Source organism: Sesamum indicum, linkage group LG12 (assembly GCF_000512975.1).
Source record: "Sesamum indicum cultivar Zhongzhi No. 13 linkage group LG12, S_indicum_v1.0, whole genome shotgun sequence".
NCBI classification, from domain to species: domain Eukaryota; kingdom Viridiplantae; phylum Streptophyta; class Magnoliopsida; order Lamiales; family Pedaliaceae; genus Sesamum; species Sesamum indicum.
In genome coordinates, this window is record NC_026156.1 from 4,212,652 (window position 1) to 4,229,824 (window position 17,173).

The following is a 17,173-nucleotide window of genomic DNA, read 5'->3' on the forward strand; positions in this document are numbered from 1 at the left end:
TTTCAGTATATTCAAGACTTCCAAATATATTTATTTATTCAGCATTTCATTGAATTATCGTAAGTTACCATACCATTTAATACAAATACACAAGATAATAAGCTATATCCCACACACACAATATATATATATATATATGTATATTATAAAACTTTAAAAACATCTTATAAATTTATAACTTTTTCAAAATAAATTTATTAAAACCATCCAAATCATAATGAGACCCAATTTGAATGAGGTGAAGAAAAAATGGTAGCGAATTCAAATGAAAATTTTGATAGTTCAAAAATGAGTTTGTCTAATTTTTTGGTCATTGGGTGTTAGCCTTTGATTCAATTGCTATGATATTATCATATCGGTTCGATCCACACGCAACTCTAAGTCGTCATTCTGGAAAGGACAAAAGTCGCAGTTCTCCCAGAACCACCGCCTTTTATTTTAAACACGCGATTACAGAAAAGCAGTAAAGAGGATCAGTCCTTTTTATATATTCTTATAAAACCCAGGGCCACAGTATAGATTCGCTCTCACCAGTCGCGTAGCCCTTTACTCCGGTGAAGTTCGTGCACAGACAATATGGCGGCCGCCGGCGGAGGAGCCTTGAAGGATGTGAAATCGAAGGCGGAACTTGAGTCTACTGTCGCCCAGGGTGCTCCGGTAGTTTTACACTTCTGGGCATCGTGGTGCGAGGCATCCAAGCACATGGATCAAGTGTTCTCCCACCTCTCCATCGATTTCCCTCTCGCCCGCTTCTTGAGGGTATATATGTTCTTTTCTTCTCGTCATATCTATTGTAATCCCCTCTCGCTTGGTTTTGAGTGATTGTGAAATTGAGTTTATGTGTTTGTTTGATTAAGGGTATTGGCATATAGAACTATAGATTTATGATTGGGAATGCTCTTATTATTCCTGTGTTTTTTTAAGGTTTTTTTTAAGAAATGATTGCCCGAGTGGATTGCAGTTGATCATTAACACTTTCAACTTCTAGAATAGAGAAATTACGATCCGTGGAAATTTTGAAAGCAGTATTTAACTTTTGTGACCAACAGGGGTGATGTTGATATATTATCAGTTTAAATATATTATTCGATTAAGTATTGAAGCTTCAAATCCCAGTTTGTTGTGGTAACTTCTGAATAAAAGGTAACTTAAGTCTATTTCTGAGCCAAGATGAGAGTGTACAGTTTTATTTGAATGCTTGAAAAATAAGGAGTTGCACCAATTTAAGGGATTTAAAGGTGCAGAGTTGTGTGTGTCCTCCGCGCTGATAAGATCAGTTTCATCTTACCCTATTTCTACAGAATTAAGTTTGATTGGTTGTAAGAGTCTGAAAATTGACCCCCTGAAAGGAAGCAATTGGAAAAATATTTTACAATGCCTCGGTTACTAACCCAGGCTTAAGAACTGGGGATTTGCTATCTCAATCCTCTTCCTTTTTGGAAGATGGGAAGATGAGAAAAAATTTGTTATGGAAGTTAGTGGGTATGTATATATGAAAAACAAGTTTGATATCTTCTTTACGCATAAGCCTTGTCATAGAGATTGCTTTTGCATATTAATTTGTAAATGGGGGCTCCAGTTTTGACCCTTGCCTGATTTCATTTTCTTTCTGTCTCCGCATGGATATTTTGCTTTTGCATGTTGATGTTCTTGCTCTTGTGAATCGATTTAATGCACCTGAACTGAATTTGTGACATCAGTTATAAGACAAATAGGGAACATAATGCTGTTGGAAAGTTGTACAAGCATGTGCTGCCTTGCTGACATAATTTCTTGTTGATAATAGGTAGAGGCTGAAGAACAACCTGAAATTTCTGAGGCGTACTCGGTTTCTGCTGTGCCTTTCTTTGTGCTCTTTAAGGTATGATGATAGAGGATATCATTAGTTTCAGTTCTCTCCCTACAAGGAATTCACTTTATTGCATGCAGAGGGCCTTTCCCTTTCTGAAAGTGTGGTGGCTGATGCCTGTTTTAGCATAAATATTAGCAACTATTTCAAGAAATTCTTGGAAACCTTTTAACAGATTCAACCAATCGTGATGTGCTTTGAGGATTGAGAAGAGCATTTTCAGTTTTTTGGTTAGTTGATGGCTTTCATGTTGTGTACTGGTTAACGAATTCAAACTTTGTTGACATCCAATAAACAATCAGATCCTCCTCAACATTTGGGACCTTTCCCACTTTCCAAATGGCACCTGTTTTTTCCGCCAGACTGTACTTCCCAGCCAATGCATTGTAGGGGCATTATTATTGCTTTTCCTCTCTGTCAGCACACTAACCATAGATGTGATTTTGGTTTGATTAGGATGGCAAAGCAGTTGATACACTGGAAGGAGCTGATCCCTCCAGTTTGGCCAACAAGGTTGCTAAAGTTGCAGGATCAATCGGTACGAAGGAGCCTGCAGCTCCGGCTAGCCTTGGGATGGCTGCTGGGCCCACCGTCCTTGAAACAGTGAAGGAGCTTGCCAAAGAGAATGGTGCATCACCAAGTCCTATTCAATTGCCTTCTGGTATAGGTGATGAGCTGAAGAAGAGACTTCAGCAGCTTGTTAATTCTCATCCGATCATGCTCTTCATGAAAGGCAACCCTGAGTCCCCGAAGTGTGGTTTTAGTCAAAAAGTAGTTGATATCTTGAAGAAAGAAAAGGTCAAATTTGGAAGCTTTGATATCTTAACAGATAATGAAGTACGTGAGGGATTGAAGAAGTTTGCTAACTGGCCAACATTTCCTCAGCTTTACTGTAAGGGAGAACTGCTTGGTGGTTGTGACATTGCGATAGCTATGCATGAAAGTGGAGAACTTCGGGAGATCTTTAGAGATCATGGAATCAATGTATTTGATCCAAATGAGGGGAAACTCATTGAACCTGATGGTGGGAAGGGTGGCATTGTTGATGCATCGGGCTTGAGTACAGCTCTTAATGATCGCCTTCGGAACCTAATTAATTCAAGCCCAGTCATGTTGTTCATGAAGGGGAGACCTGATGAACCGCGTTGTGGTTTCAGCCGCAAGGTTGTTGATATCCTAAGACAGGAGAAAGTTACATTTGAGAGTTTCGACATTCTTACAGATGATGAAGTTCGTCAAGGTCTAAAAGTGTATTCAAATTGGTCAAGTTATCCTCAGCTATATATAGAGGGGGAGCTTATTGGTGGATCAGATATAGTATTGGAGATGCAAAAGAGTGGAGAGCTTAATAAGTTGTTAGTGGAGAAAGGGATCTCTTTTGGTGAGACTCTTAAGGATCGCTTGAAGCGGTTGATAAATTCTTCAGCGATAATGCTTTTTATGAAAGGTACACCAGATGCTCCAAGATGTGGTTTCAGCTCAAAGGTAGTAAATGCCCTGAAGAAGGATGGTCTGGAATTTGGTTCTTTTGATATTCTGACAGATGAGGAGGTGAGGCAAGGATTGAAGACATTCTCGAATTGGCCAACTTTTCCTCAGTTATATTATAAAGGAGAGTTGATTGGAGGCTGTGATATTGTGCTGGAACTGCATAACAATGGGGAATTGAAGGTTACCTTGTCTGAGTAAATGAACTAAATAGCGAGCAAAAATATTTGCCGCATGAACCATGCATGTAGTCCCTCTTGGTGTCCTTTTGGTTTTCATGATGTTAAGGAATAGGAACATTTTTAATTTACCGAGTGCATGAAAGTGTTAGCAGAATTTTGTGAAGCTATAACTGCTGTTTGTTCCTTATGGTATTAACTTCTCATGTGATATATCCTGGACCTTGTGGGGTTGCTTGATATAAATTGTTAACCTGCTGAAGGCTCCTACGACCTTACTTTAGGAGCAATATAAGTCCTATTGTGATCTCATGGTTGATTGTAGAGGTGCAAAATGGGTTAATATCCATGAGTTCAACCTAACTTAACTAAATTTAGGTTGGATTGGATTTATTATATTCTAAAACAAGGCGAAATATATTTTGTATGGGTTAGATATGGACTGATAATGGATTAGATGTTAGTTTAATGAGTTTTAATGGGTTAATCCATAATTAATAACAAAAAAATTAAAACAACCCACCTCTTTCCTCATATGCATATACATTTTTACATCTCTCGTGCGTACAATCTTCTTTCTTCACACATACACAGGCAATAATGGATAAATTATTTAAATAATACAAAGTAAAAAAATATATAAAACTGGTGTTGTTCAAAAAAGTTTATGAAATTAGGCAGAATTGCGATTTGCGTTTAAATTTATGAAACTGCAGCTTTGCTATTTTTTATTGTTATGAAATAGCAATTTTGAATATTAATTATTTTTTATGTTTTTAAAGTAGAATATATATATATATATATGTTATATATAAAAAAAAACTCATTTTCACTTACAAATGGCGGCTACTTATATGGTAAAAATAGAATTTTTTTTGTATAGTATATAATTAAGAATTGGTCTAGCGCTGCTACTTGTGGGTAAAAAATAGATTTTTTTTTTTTGGTATGGTATGGATTTAAAATATTGGTATCATTGTATAAGTAGCTGCTATTTATAATTAAAAATAATTTTTTTTTATATATGGTATAGATATATATATATATTTTCTACTTCAAAAACTTAAGAAGAATAATAAGTATTTAGAACTGTTATTTCAAATAGATCAACCTCTTGCACTAAAAGAATAATAAAATGCAGTTCTGCCTAACTTCATAAATTTTTTAAACACCAATTTTAATTTTGTTTATTTTGCATTATTTAAATAATTTTTTCCAAAATAACTCCTTTTACAAGTCCTCTTTCTTTATATGCACACACTCTCACATATCTCTTTCACATACACTATCTCCAGACTCCCATACACAAATGAAAAATGTCTCTCTAACAAATATAGAAAATTTAGTTGCACGGCTTGTTCATTAAAGATAAGTATTCAAAATATTATAAATTATTTTGATAAAATATAGTATTTTATTAGATACTTAGTGGAATTTTTTTATTTTATGATTAACAAATAAATTTTAATGTACATGATCATTAAACAAAAATGACATGTGATACAAATTTAATCATATTGCATTACAAGTAATAATTACCTTCTCAATAGTTCAATTATTATTCTTTTCTCTTTCCATTGTATGAAATTTTAGAATCTATATATTCAAATTAATAAAATAGTTTATACTAATCGAACCCAACCATTTACAACCAAGTCATTTTAAATCTATTCATTTAGACCCATTTTAAATCCGATCCAAATCGGACCCACCTCGCCCATTTCCCCCGTTGAGTTGATTGTATACGTAGGTGGTGGGCATGTTGCTATTGTCTCAGCTGCAACGAAACTAGAGAGCAGTGATATTAAAAAAAAAACACAAATTTTCTTTTCTAATTATTGGTGAAATAAATTAATCAAATTTAATCAGTAGACAGGAAAAATTTGCCGCTCTTTGAGAGCCTGTGCTCGGCAAACGGAAGACAACCGTCGACAGGTCCAGGCCACTTGGAGTTGGAAGGGAGCAAACCTTAAGATGAACGGTAGCAATGGGACAACTTAGCAAAGATGACAAGGATATGGATTTACTACTGCATGTGATTGGAACACAGAGCAAATATGCAACTATCAGATGAATCCCGAAGGACTGTACATATACTCACCGAAAATTTCCATTGCTACTTTGGTTAATGTCCTGGTATATCTTGATATGAGTCCCTTAGCAACAAGAATTTTGTTATTAAGATCCATATTCATGCTTGAGAGAGATCACATCAGCCAGCTAATCTTGGCTCCTTTATCCTGAACACGTCTGATGTACATACATCTTCCTCCTTGCAACCAAAAATCAAGCTGATGAAATGGATGTCTCCATTGACGGGCCTAGTCTGTCCATTTCCCTACCACTGGCAACATAGTCTTTCAGCAATGAGTAGTCCGTCCGTCTCTGCAATGGTACGACTGGTCTCAAAATACTAAAAACTTTTTCACAATCTTCACGGCTGCCTTTTTTACAGACCACCCTTAATAACTCTGCAATTACCTTATCGTCAAGCTTGATCTCTTTGCTCGAATCATGTAAAGAAAGGGCTACCTTTAGGGACTCGAAGGCGTTTCCCATCTCACCCTTCTCAAAGTATCCTGTTGCCAACCTGGCCCAAATATTTGGTGTTGTTGCCTTGCCCATTTCCATCAAGTGCTCAAGTAATGCTTCAGCTTTTTTACAGAAACCCTTCTCCATATGTCCAACAATGAGCACACTTGGCACCCGGAAGTCATAACAGTTGCCAGATGACTCCCAGTCCTTAAGCACTTTCTCTGCTACTTCAAGCGCATCAAGCCTCACCAAAGACTCCACCATATTTTTGTAATCCCGGTTAAGGCATTTCTTACTGGATTTCTGTTCAAGACACCATAATCTAAAAACATCATCTCTGTTTCCCAGTTGTGCATGGAGCGAGATAAGATGGTTATATCCTAGTCCATCTTTATTATCTAGTCTTCCCTCAGCCTTTTTAAGTACAATGTTCGCCTTAGATTTGAGGCCAGCCTTAATATAAAATTTTGCCACGACTGTGTATGTGTTCCAGTCCATAACAATATGGGCATCGGTTTCCATTTCAGTCAGAATCTTTTCCAATCCCTCGATGTCAGATCTGACTCCCAACGAATTAATGCAGATGCGATAGCTCAAATTATCTGGCTGAACATTATTTTCTTTCATCTGGTTAAAGACTTCCGGGACCTTGTCATTCTGTCCGATACTGGAGTACATGCACATAATGTCATTGTAAGTCACAGAAGACAAAGCAATACCTTTCTCTCTCATGTTCTTAAGATGTGTCAATGCCCGCTCAGTTTGGTGCTGTCTGACATAACAATGTAGGAGAGCACCATATGTTTTACAAGTCTTATCAGGCTCACTCAAGCTGTTAAAGTATCTTTCTGCTTGCAAATATCCATGAACCTTGCCAATCAAATCCAACTGCACAGCATGCTGAACTGGGGTGAATATGTAGGTACCTGTAGTTCCCATCCACTCAGAAACCTGTATGACATAGATAGGATATCAGCAACCGAGCAACCTTTCTAACCTTTATATGTGGGTTTATTTTGCGAGCCATATTACTCTTGTCGTTAACTTGTAGGACTACTACATGCAAGTCCTGCACAAAACCTACTTGTGTATTGCCGCTTAAGCCAAATTCACAGAAGACTGCAAACAGATTTGATGCACAAGCAACTCTTCAGCATGATCTATGTATAATAGACGAAATTCATACATTTGAGTCGTAAAACAACGAATATATATTCTTGCGTCCCCCAAGAAATGAAATTACTACACAAAATATGTGTGTTCAAACTCTTGGCATTCGCACAATCATTGCAAGAACCTCTAAGGTCATGACTCATAACCATTTTCTGGGAGAGCAAGGTGGCGACAGATGCATAGCAAGGTACAACATAAACGCATCACTCAGAATCTAACTCTAAAAATAATTAAATCTAGCAGCGGTTTCAACACAAAATTCGCACAATTAACCAAGTCAGCAGTACATCCCAAAAACTAAATATGATCGCTTATATCATACCTGCAGGGCTTGAGAGAAACGTTTACGCTTTCGGAGATCAACAATAATGCGCTGGAGCTCCGCGAATCGAACTTTATAGCCCGTGTCAACCCATTTTTGGAGCTCCGGAGTCACGTCGATTTTAGGATTTCCCAAGGGGCTGATTTTGTCGTACAGTGACGCCTTCTTCTTTTGCGTGCCATTCGTGCAGTACCATCGGCTGCTGATTATGTAATTTCGAATTAGGGCTTTGAATGCGTGCTGAGTGGATCGCATTTCAGATTGGAACCGGAGCTGAACCTTGCTCGTTCACATAAGCAAAGAGGAATTTGGGGAGAGTGCAGAGCAGCAGAGTCGAGTTGAATAGGTTTTGGGAGGGTTTATGACTTTTAGGGGAGGGGACGGGGTGAAATGGTAATGAAGAGAATCTGAAAGGATTAAACAGATAATTGTAACATTTCATTTTACAGCCCAAAATTTTTCTGATGAGACAGATTAGTCCTTCTTCTTTCAATCATACTATTAAGACACAAATGAAACGCTAAACGTACAAAAATAAGTTGTAAATAAATCATTAATGTACAAAAAAATATGGCATGATTTATATTATATTATATATATATATGTATATTACCAGATAATAATTATTTATGCTGTACGTACATATCATATGATCAATTTTACTAATTAAAGAGGTTATATCAATTTTACTTCTGTTTCAAAGTTTGGGAAAGAAAAACTCAACATTTGTTACAATGCTGTTTTTGTTGTTGACATGTAATTTTTGATCGGATTTTGCAATGAAAATCGATTACAGAAGCGAAATTAGAATGGAATATCTCATTTTCAGTCATAAAAGTGGATGATAGGCTGCCATAATTTGGCGATGACAACAGTGGCTGTTCAAGTTTTTGGGAAATGCGATGGCTACCTTAGAACAATTATACGAATGTAATATTAGAAATATGAGTATTTATCTCATTTTACGTAAATTATTAAAATTTATCTATTATTATTAATTATATGAATATTGATTGAATTGAGGTATATAAGCGTCCTAATTATTGAGATGAATTATTTTAATTTATTTATCATTATGTATGTATATGTCTCTCTGGTCCTAATAGGAACATGAAAATACCAACTTTTTCTTCCTGTCTCTTAATTAATTGAATGCATTTATAAGCGGGCCTGGACCAAATCAAACAGAAACATTGTTCTCCAAATTCCACAATCAGGAAAAGAAAATATAAGGACAAACAACATCCACGAATTGCAGCAACATTTTATAAATCAATCTTGAAAGTCAAAATAAAAGAAAAACAAAGTGCACCCACGTCCTCCTCACCATGCTTATTCAATATTCACAAAATAATTGATCTTACAATGCATTCTCCTTGCAGGTTTTGTAGATGTTATGCTTAGTATGCAACATACAAACTTTTTCCAAATAATGTGTCAATCATCTAAGATTATGTTTACATATCGTAATATAGCTAGGATGAAATGGTGATAGATCGATGTGGGATGAGCTAGATTATAGTATGTCAAGATTTTGGGACCAGTATCGGCCCTTAAGTTGCAATTGATCTTGAGTTGAACACTGGGAAAGTAAACAAATAATTGTGAACTGTGCCGGACCTAAGATATAAACATGGCCTAGATATTCTGTGCAGAAATATTGAATATAGCATGAATTTGATCAAAAGGGAAAAAAGAGGTGGAATTAAGTATGTATTTGCAAGGAACTTGTTAAACATTATTGGGTTATTTGATGATAGATAGGCAAGATATAATTATATATAATAAAGGAAGGGGGCTGATAATTAATTAATTGAGATAGTTTATGGGGATTGAAGGTGGGTAGTGATGGGTGGGGGTGGGGTGGGAAAGACATTCCAGCAACTTCATTTCCATAGTCTTGAAATGAGCAATCTGCAATTCCAATTCGAGTCTTTCCCTTCTTAGCTTCTTGTTCTCCTCCATCAGCTCCATAAATAGTACTTCACTAGCAGTAGCAGTAGCAGCAATGGATTTATTATCCTGTGTAGGTGGATGATGAGCGGAAGGTTTGAGATAGGATGGGAAGGCACTGGGCTGGCACTTCTTGCGCCTCATCTCCGCCAGCAGATGCCTGCACCCTCTCCTGAATTTTTCGTGCTGGAATTCCCATCGTTTCGAAGCCGTTTTCTTGAAACCCTATACATATACACACACAATATAATAACATGCTATTGTTCCATGCATGCAAGACCAGTCCGGGTTCTTTTGTGTTGTATAAAAATATACAAAGTATGAGAAAAGAGGGATGAGGATAGTTATAAGTGGGTCCACTATCCTTGTTATTGTGTTTTTTTCCTGGAATACGTTCAAAGGGCGTAGCAGGACTATTTTGACTCTCAACAGTAGAGGAACAGATCATTATGACAATATCTGATGAGATGCATGAGAGTTTATTCATCACCGGTAATTAATTAATTACCCTTGAATCATCACATGAAAGCTTCCACAAAATTAACAAGGACGAGCTACTGCATGATGATGAGAAGAGAAGGTAGGTAGATGGATGTAGATTGTAGGTACTTACATAGGTATTGAGCTGCCGAATGAAGCTGGAGAAATTGTTGTGCTTAAAGTATCTAGGGAGCATGAGGTCTGAGAAGTCTGCCGGACACCACACAACAAACCCATTCCCCTCCAAATTCCAGGACACTATCTTCTTCTTACCACCGCCGACACGCTCAGCCTCACGCTCTTCTTCCAAGAGATCATACGTCTTGGACAGAAATGGAGCGGGGCACTTTGATTTCCTGCAGCTCATGGAAATTCAATCAACTACCTACTGCTCATCTATCTATCTATGTAGCAGCAGTAAATACTCACCATCTGCCTGCACCCCGCCCTCTAAATATTTCTCTATTTAAACAATTAATAAAGCTGTTGTGTTTATCTTTCTAGGAAAGTTGTATATAGTGGTGTTTTTCTTCGTTTCACTTTTCTTTAATAAGGGGGTGGGGGTGTTGGACTCTGGAGGCTACTTCCGACTTTTTTGTCTTCTCTTGGACTAATTAATTATTACATACATGTTCCAGAATATATATATATGTGTATATTTTCCCTCCCAACCAAATTATATGATATTTTTAAATTATCTTTAATTAGTTAATTAAATTAAGAAAGTAATTATGATATCATATCAGCCCTTCAAATTAAATACAAATTGGCACGAAATTCCCGTATTTCTCAATAATTAAATTAGTTTGTGATGCTGATGATGAGTCAAAGAATCAAGGCCCTTGGATTTGTCTATTCTCAAGGAAAAAGAAGAGGAAAATAAAAAAATGTGTGCATTAGTGGGGGGGGGGGGGGGCCCCAAAAAAGGCAAATATTTGTGCATGTAATGTATCATCCTCAGTATACATTAGTATTGAAGTAAGATTTCGTGATTTGGATACACTACACTCATTACCACTACTTTCCTCACATGTACAATATAATATTCTATCTTACATTATTGATTTCAATTTTAATGAAATGAGATCAACATTATTCATGTTTTTGTGTTTGATGTTTTTCCTCCTCAACATCATCTAAAATCTATTTGGACTTGCCCCTACTCTATATTTGTAACAATATATATATATATATATATATATATATAAACATACAGCAATTTTATTATTATTATTATTAGGAAGCAGTCGCAGAGTAGGAGTTGGTAGGATAGCATACTTTATTTGACTGAACAGGCGGTTCTGGGTCCGATCAGTTGGAGAACCGCCGACAGTACACCACGTGCATGATCATTCCGGGATTCTGCCTTTTCCATTATTATTGCTGCGCATTCTACCTCTCTGGTTGCTTTTCATTACAGCACGGCAGCAGCAGCTTCCTTCTATTAATGGGCTGCATATTGTTATGGATCCAACTCAATGGGCTTCAATCTCAGCTCTTAGAATGGGCTTCATTCATGGCCCTCATCCTCCACTTCCACAATCCAATAAAGGCACCTGGGAACCAACAACTCTCCAATTTTCAGAAATTTCTACTAATGTCCCAATCAGTACGCCTCAACCTCCATGTGAAGTCCTTGTGCTGGTAGTGGATCCCTTCTGAAAACACTTTCTCCCCCAGTGCCACTGCCAGCGCCAGCGCGGCCCATCGTCTCGTTTGATGAAGCTCTTCTCTATTTCTTCCTCACTCAGTTCGCGCGCATATTCCTTCTGTCGAATGATTCAAAGCCAGCTCTTCGCTACTGCACCTCCTCGAACCCGATTCTCAAAAAATGGGTCCGTTTCTGCCTCTCTGTATCGTAGAATCTCACCCATGGGTGACCCCAGTGTTTCGGTGGTGCCCGCTCTTGACCGGTGGATTGGAGAAGGAAATACTGCATGCAGAGACGAGCTTTATGGAATTATCAAAGAATTGACAGCTTATAGAAGATTCAATCACGCCCTTGAGGTTACTTTTTCTCTTCTGCATTCTTGTTTACCGAATTGCTTGCATTTATTTACCTCATTCTACTCAACCCCCCCCCCCAGGTTTTAGCTCATTTCTCTAATTAGTTATCATTGTTACTCCCCCCCCCCCCCCCCCCAGGTTTTAGCTCATTTCTCTAATTAGTTATCATTGTTAACACCATTTTTATTTTTTGGTGGTGGAAGTATTAGTAGTTTTTCTGCTTATTTTACTTCAATTTAGGGTTACTTTATTTGTTGGTTAACTAAATATTTGAGTTCATCCAAATTTTTGAAATTCCAACAGGCCATAAATCACAATCTGTTTGCCTAAGGATTAGTTGATTGGAAATTTGGAAATATTCTAGCTTTTTTTTTAATTTAACAAATAAGAAATCATTGTCATAATGGTCTGCCTACTTAACCTCTAATGGCTGCTTCTCCTTAATGTTATGATCTCAGATTATTGTGTAGCTCAACTCTTTGAGTTTTTCTGTATCATTTGCAGGTATCCCTCTGGATGACTAATAAAAGACACTTGTGCATAGCTCCTTTTGATGTTGCTTTAAGATTGAAATTGATATTCAAAATTTTTGGCTTGGAAGAAGTTGAGAATTACTTCAATAAGATCCCAGAAAATTTAAAATCGCATCATGTCTATCTTGCCCTGCTTAACTGCTTTACCATTGCTAAATCTGTGGATAAAGCAGAATCCATTATGCAGAAAGCTAGAGATTTGGGGTATGCCACTAAACCAATATGGTACAACCTTATGATGAATCTACATTACCAATTAGGAAACAGGGAAAAGCTGGCTGATCTATTGATTGAAATGGAAGGAAACAACATCCCTTATGACCACTTCACACACTCTGTCCGCCTAAATGCATGTGCTATGGCTTCTGATGCTTTGGGAATGGATAAAATTTTGAAGAATATGGAATCCAATCCACAGGTTGTTGTGCATTGGCGAACATATGTTATTGCAGCAGAAGGTTACTTGAGAATGGGCTTAATTGATAAAGGTTTGGTAATAGTGAAGAAGTTGGAGGAGCAATTAACTAACGTTAAGAAAAAGAGCATTTTGTTCGTTTTCCTCTTCAAACTATGTGCTGAAGCTGGAAAGAAGGCTGAATTGTACCGAATCTGGAATCTGTTCAAGAGAGAAGGTGTGGTTGTTAATAAAGTTTACATTGGCATGCTGCGGTCACTTAAGAAGCTTGATGACATTGAAGGAATGGAGAAGATCTTTCAGGAGTGGGAATCAGGTGTATTGTTCTTTGATTTCCGGATTCCCAACTTCTTGATTGATGCTTATTGTAGAGATGGTCATTTGGAGAAGGCTGAAGCCCTATTAACCAAGGGAATATCAAGAGGTGGTGAACCACTGGTGACAACGTGGTGTCATTTGGCCGGAGGATATCTCAAAAAGAATCAAGTTCCTGAGGCTGTGGAAGCGTTAAAGAAGGCAATCTCAGCATGCCCTGCTAGATTTATGGCTTGGAAAAATTCCTTGACCACTTGCTTGAGATATTTGGAAAATGGGGATTGTATGGATAAGGCGGAGGATATAATAAATTTTATAAGGATGTGGGGTTTCCAAGGGGGTGCTGGTTCAGATGGCTTGTGCAGTTTGTTTAACAATGGGGAATTACAATACTTTGGAGAAGACCAAAATATCCAAAGGAATGTTTGTGAAGATGAAGAATTACATGATAATGGAAACCTCAACCCAGAGCGGGAGCCAAGCAGGCGTCACTTGTCTGGATGATTGATTTAACAGAATAAACTTATACAGTTTATATTTAGATGTCAGCTTCTATGCTACCACATGCAAGTTGAGATGTTATAATGTTGGCGAAACACTTGTGAACTTTGCACCAAGATCAAAATATATTATCTGACTTAGTTGTTTGTTCTGGTGGATCTCCTGTCTGGAATATTGGGAAAAACATGGAAAAGTCATAAGCTTCGTGGAGGCAGAGGGTATTTCCTCATGGGCTGTGCTCTCGCTGATTAATTGTCTCTTTTCCCCAACCATGGGGAGATAGATACTTTCTCATTCAAAGCGGGGACTACTTTAGTGATCGAAGATTAGTGATGAAATAAAAGATAAACCCTGATATTCAAGCATGTGAAGAATTCAGCCAATGCATCTAATGCTAACTATATTAGGTTTCTGATATGAATTTTTGTATACGTGGCAGAATACAGATGTCTGGCATTCTTCAACGGAACCTATTTGCCAGAATATTAAAATAGAGTAACTGTTTTGACTGAGAGTCGTGTTATAATGATGTTTCTCTGTTTTTTCTGGTCTAAATAAATTCTTGGGTGTGAAGCGGAGTCCAAGCTCGGACCAGAAACCAACCACTATGTTTAGATTAATGTTTTGAATGTTTTTATTTTGGGGTTTTGGAGATATAGAGAGAAAAATAGAGATAAGTATGTGTTTTGAGATAGATAGTATGTTTGGATTTGTGTTTTGATATAATATAAAATAATGTAAAATAAGTGATGTAGGTTTGACGTTGGGATTTGGGAGACAGGAGTTACTATTCATTGTCAAATCATGTCTTTTAATATATATATTTAGTAATATATATATGTATGTATATATAGTATTTTATTTGTTAGTGAAATATAATATAAATATTTATGTTAAGAGAAGAATAAAAACTAATAAAAAAAATTAAATTACAATTGCACACCTAGTGGAGGTGTGCAAAACACAAAAACAAACAAGGTTTTGTGTTTTGGCCCATATCTAAAATGGGCCAAAACACAAAATCAAACATTGTAAACAGCTTTCTTTTAGAGCTTGATTGGATAACAAATATCTACTACATATCGTGCATCACCGGTTATCTTCTTTTTTAGGTTAATGACGCAGAAGATTCAGATAAAATATAGTGATTTCTTTGGCAGATCATACCCTAAGATTTAATTATCAAATCAAATAAGGAACAGGGTGAGAATGACAAGCAATCCAGAGTTGACACGAAACTGAAAAAAAACAGTAAAGAGGACCATAAGCAAGAAAAAGTTGCTCGATTGGCCTGAGGCAGAATCCTAATCCGGACTAACTTCTCTAGTAACAGATCTACAAATGCCAAGAAAAGAATCAAACTTGGATGGGCTCCAGTGAAAAGGCTCGCATCTCAGGCAAAACTTATCTCATTATTGAACACTATGATAGTCATCCCATCTATCCATGGGCACAACAATACGTCGAGTAATTTTTGTACAATGTATACATACTCGGGTGGGATGATCATTCGAAAAAAAATCAAAATACTAGAAGGCACAATATAAAAAAACAGAATAAGAAAATTGTAACTCTGTTGAGAGATTTATCAGCCTGTAACTCCTGCCTTCTCAACCTTGGCGAGCTGCTGGCGACTGAGTGGTATGAATTGGGATATGTGTATAAACTCTGAGAATTGCCAAATACTCTAGCGTAAACCATCTCCCCAAACATTCCCACTGTAGGATGAGAAAGAGCAGTTGTTGCAGTTCCTCGGAGATTAAACAATGGATGTGGTGAACTTTCTCCGTAGGTGGTATAAGGATTTGGGAAATTGTGTGAATTCTGATACTGATCATGAGATGCAGGTTGCCGTTCAGGATTAAACAATTGTATGAGACCCTTGATACCGCCGGCTGGTGGTCTAGGAGGTATAACCTTTTCTTCAGTTTTGGATTCTGAAAGGGACTGTCCGCGGCCATATAAAGGGACCATGGTTTTTTCAGATATTTCTGCCTTGCAAACAGGGCACTGAGGGAGTTCATCTGAACCAAGGGAAGCACGTTGGGAATCAAACCACTTGTATATGCAAGGCCAACAATAGAGATGGCCGCAGAGGGTCACCACTGGATCACATGCGAAATCTAAGCATATACTGCAATCAAAACAAGCAGAAGTCTTTTCGGATTCTGTGGCTGGCTTCGGAATAGATTCCCATTCCTGCACGAAATACTGCTGAAATGCCATTGCGTTTGTTCTGAAAACTTGTCCTAGCTTCCAATTGCTTGACCTCTGAAATGATAGGAATAAATCATCAAATTGGTGACCAAGATGATCAATGATTTTATGTAATTATGATCTGATGGTAAATATAGCAAGGATCAACTCCAATTTTGCAACAGTCACACAACCATTAAAACACTCGCTTAGCTCTAGATTACAGATGGCAAAGAAATTTGTTTCTCCAAAAAAAAATTGAAAAAAGTAAAGTAGTTCATCCAATTTCAGAACCAGGTAAAGCCTCATCGCCGAGCCGAGGTGGTTAAAAGAAGTGAAAAAAATTAGATTATAAAAAAAAAAAAACCATTAATTGAACACTAACAAGAATTTCAGGCATCCGATACAGTTCGACATCTTTAAAAAAAGAAAAAAAAGGGGCCGTTTAACACACTCATAATCCTTGCTTCTTCTTCGCATAAACAAATGAGCTCATACAAATGAAAACGAATTAGAAAACATACCAGCTGAGGAACAGAGTAAAATTCTTCTCAGAGAATCAAAGCTTTTGACGGTTGGTGGGATATGAGAGTTGGGAGAAAGGAGAGAAATTGTTGAGAGACGCTGATTGCCGATGGGTGGTTGAGGGGCTTTTATAAAGGAGAAGACATTTCATGATACCCAATCTCTGAAAACGACTTCCGCTGACGGGGCAGGTGTTATTATTATTATTTTATTGTATAAAAATAAAAATAGGTGGTACTATGCTCGCTTCTAGATGTACCAATGACTACATGCCTATGATGTATTATTGATCGTCCTTGCCACGTTAATGTATAATAAATGTTGGAATTTTTTACCTATCTTTTTTTTTTTTGGTAATAAAATACTAAGGAAACTTCTTGTTTAGTGTCATCATTAAAAGTTCTATTATTCTACTTATTCAATTTTAACATTAAACTTAGACTTACTTCCTAAATTCTAAAAGCATTGGCTTAATTTCACTTATAGGGTGTTTGACTAATTTTTTTAAAATATTTTATACGATATTTTACGAGTTTATAAGATATTGGATCTTATGATAAAAATTAGTCGTCCCTGCATCCATATAATAAATAATATTTTATATTTTAAAATATATTATTAATAAATATATATATATAACAAGAAAAAAATAACTTCGGGATATTATTGGCATAACAATAAAATTGGTGTTCCGGTGATATA

The 17,173-nt window shown here is 36.8% G+C and overlaps 5 protein-coding genes across 5 annotated transcripts; 2 read left to right on the forward strand and 3 right to left on the reverse strand.

Moving 5' to 3' along the window:
- Positions 464 to 3,808, forward strand: LOC105175531 (monothiol glutaredoxin-S17). Its single transcript, XM_011097995.2, has 3 exons — positions 464 to 759; positions 1,787 to 1,861; positions 2,306 to 3,808. The coding sequence occupies exons 1-3, from the start codon at positions 577 to 579 to the stop codon at positions 3,536 to 3,538; spliced, it is 1,491 nt and encodes a 496-aa protein (XP_011096297.1). The 5' UTR covers positions 464 to 576; the 3' UTR covers positions 3,539 to 3,808.
- LOC105175532 (pentatricopeptide repeat-containing protein At4g21705, mitochondrial) lies at positions 5,522 to 7,945 on the reverse strand. The gene is made up of 2 exons (XM_011097996.2): positions 7,547 to 7,945; positions 5,522 to 7,002 (listed from the first exon to the last, which is right to left on the reverse strand). The coding sequence occupies exons 1-2, from the start codon at positions 7,799 to 7,801 to the stop codon at positions 5,803 to 5,805; spliced, it is 1,455 nt and encodes a 484-aa protein (XP_011096298.1). The 5' UTR covers positions 7,802 to 7,945; the 3' UTR covers positions 5,522 to 5,802.
- On the reverse strand, positions 8,784 to 10,492 carry LOC105175533 (heat stress transcription factor B-2a-like). The gene is made up of 2 exons (XM_011097997.2): positions 10,113 to 10,492; positions 8,784 to 9,724 (listed from the first exon to the last, which is right to left on the reverse strand). Exons 1-2 carry the CDS (start codon positions 10,344 to 10,346, stop codon positions 9,356 to 9,358), a joined length of 603 nt encoding a protein of 200 aa, XP_011096299.1. The 5' UTR covers positions 10,347 to 10,492; the 3' UTR covers positions 8,784 to 9,355.
- Positions 11,337 to 13,934, forward strand: LOC105175534 (pentatricopeptide repeat-containing protein At2g20710, mitochondrial-like). Its single transcript, XM_011097998.2, has 2 exons — positions 11,337 to 11,986; positions 12,491 to 13,934. Exons 1-2 carry the CDS (start codon positions 11,699 to 11,701, stop codon positions 13,751 to 13,753), a joined length of 1,551 nt encoding a protein of 516 aa, XP_011096300.1. The 5' UTR covers positions 11,337 to 11,698; the 3' UTR covers positions 13,754 to 13,934.
- On the reverse strand, positions 15,043 to 16,626 carry LOC105175535 (E3 ubiquitin-protein ligase RMA1H1-like). Its single transcript, XM_011097999.2, has 2 exons — positions 16,471 to 16,626; positions 15,043 to 16,021 (listed from the first exon to the last, which is right to left on the reverse strand). Exon 2 carries the CDS (start codon positions 15,974 to 15,976, stop codon positions 15,272 to 15,274), a length of 705 nt encoding a protein of 234 aa, XP_011096301.1. The 5' UTR covers positions 15,977 to 16,021; positions 16,471 to 16,626; the 3' UTR covers positions 15,043 to 15,271.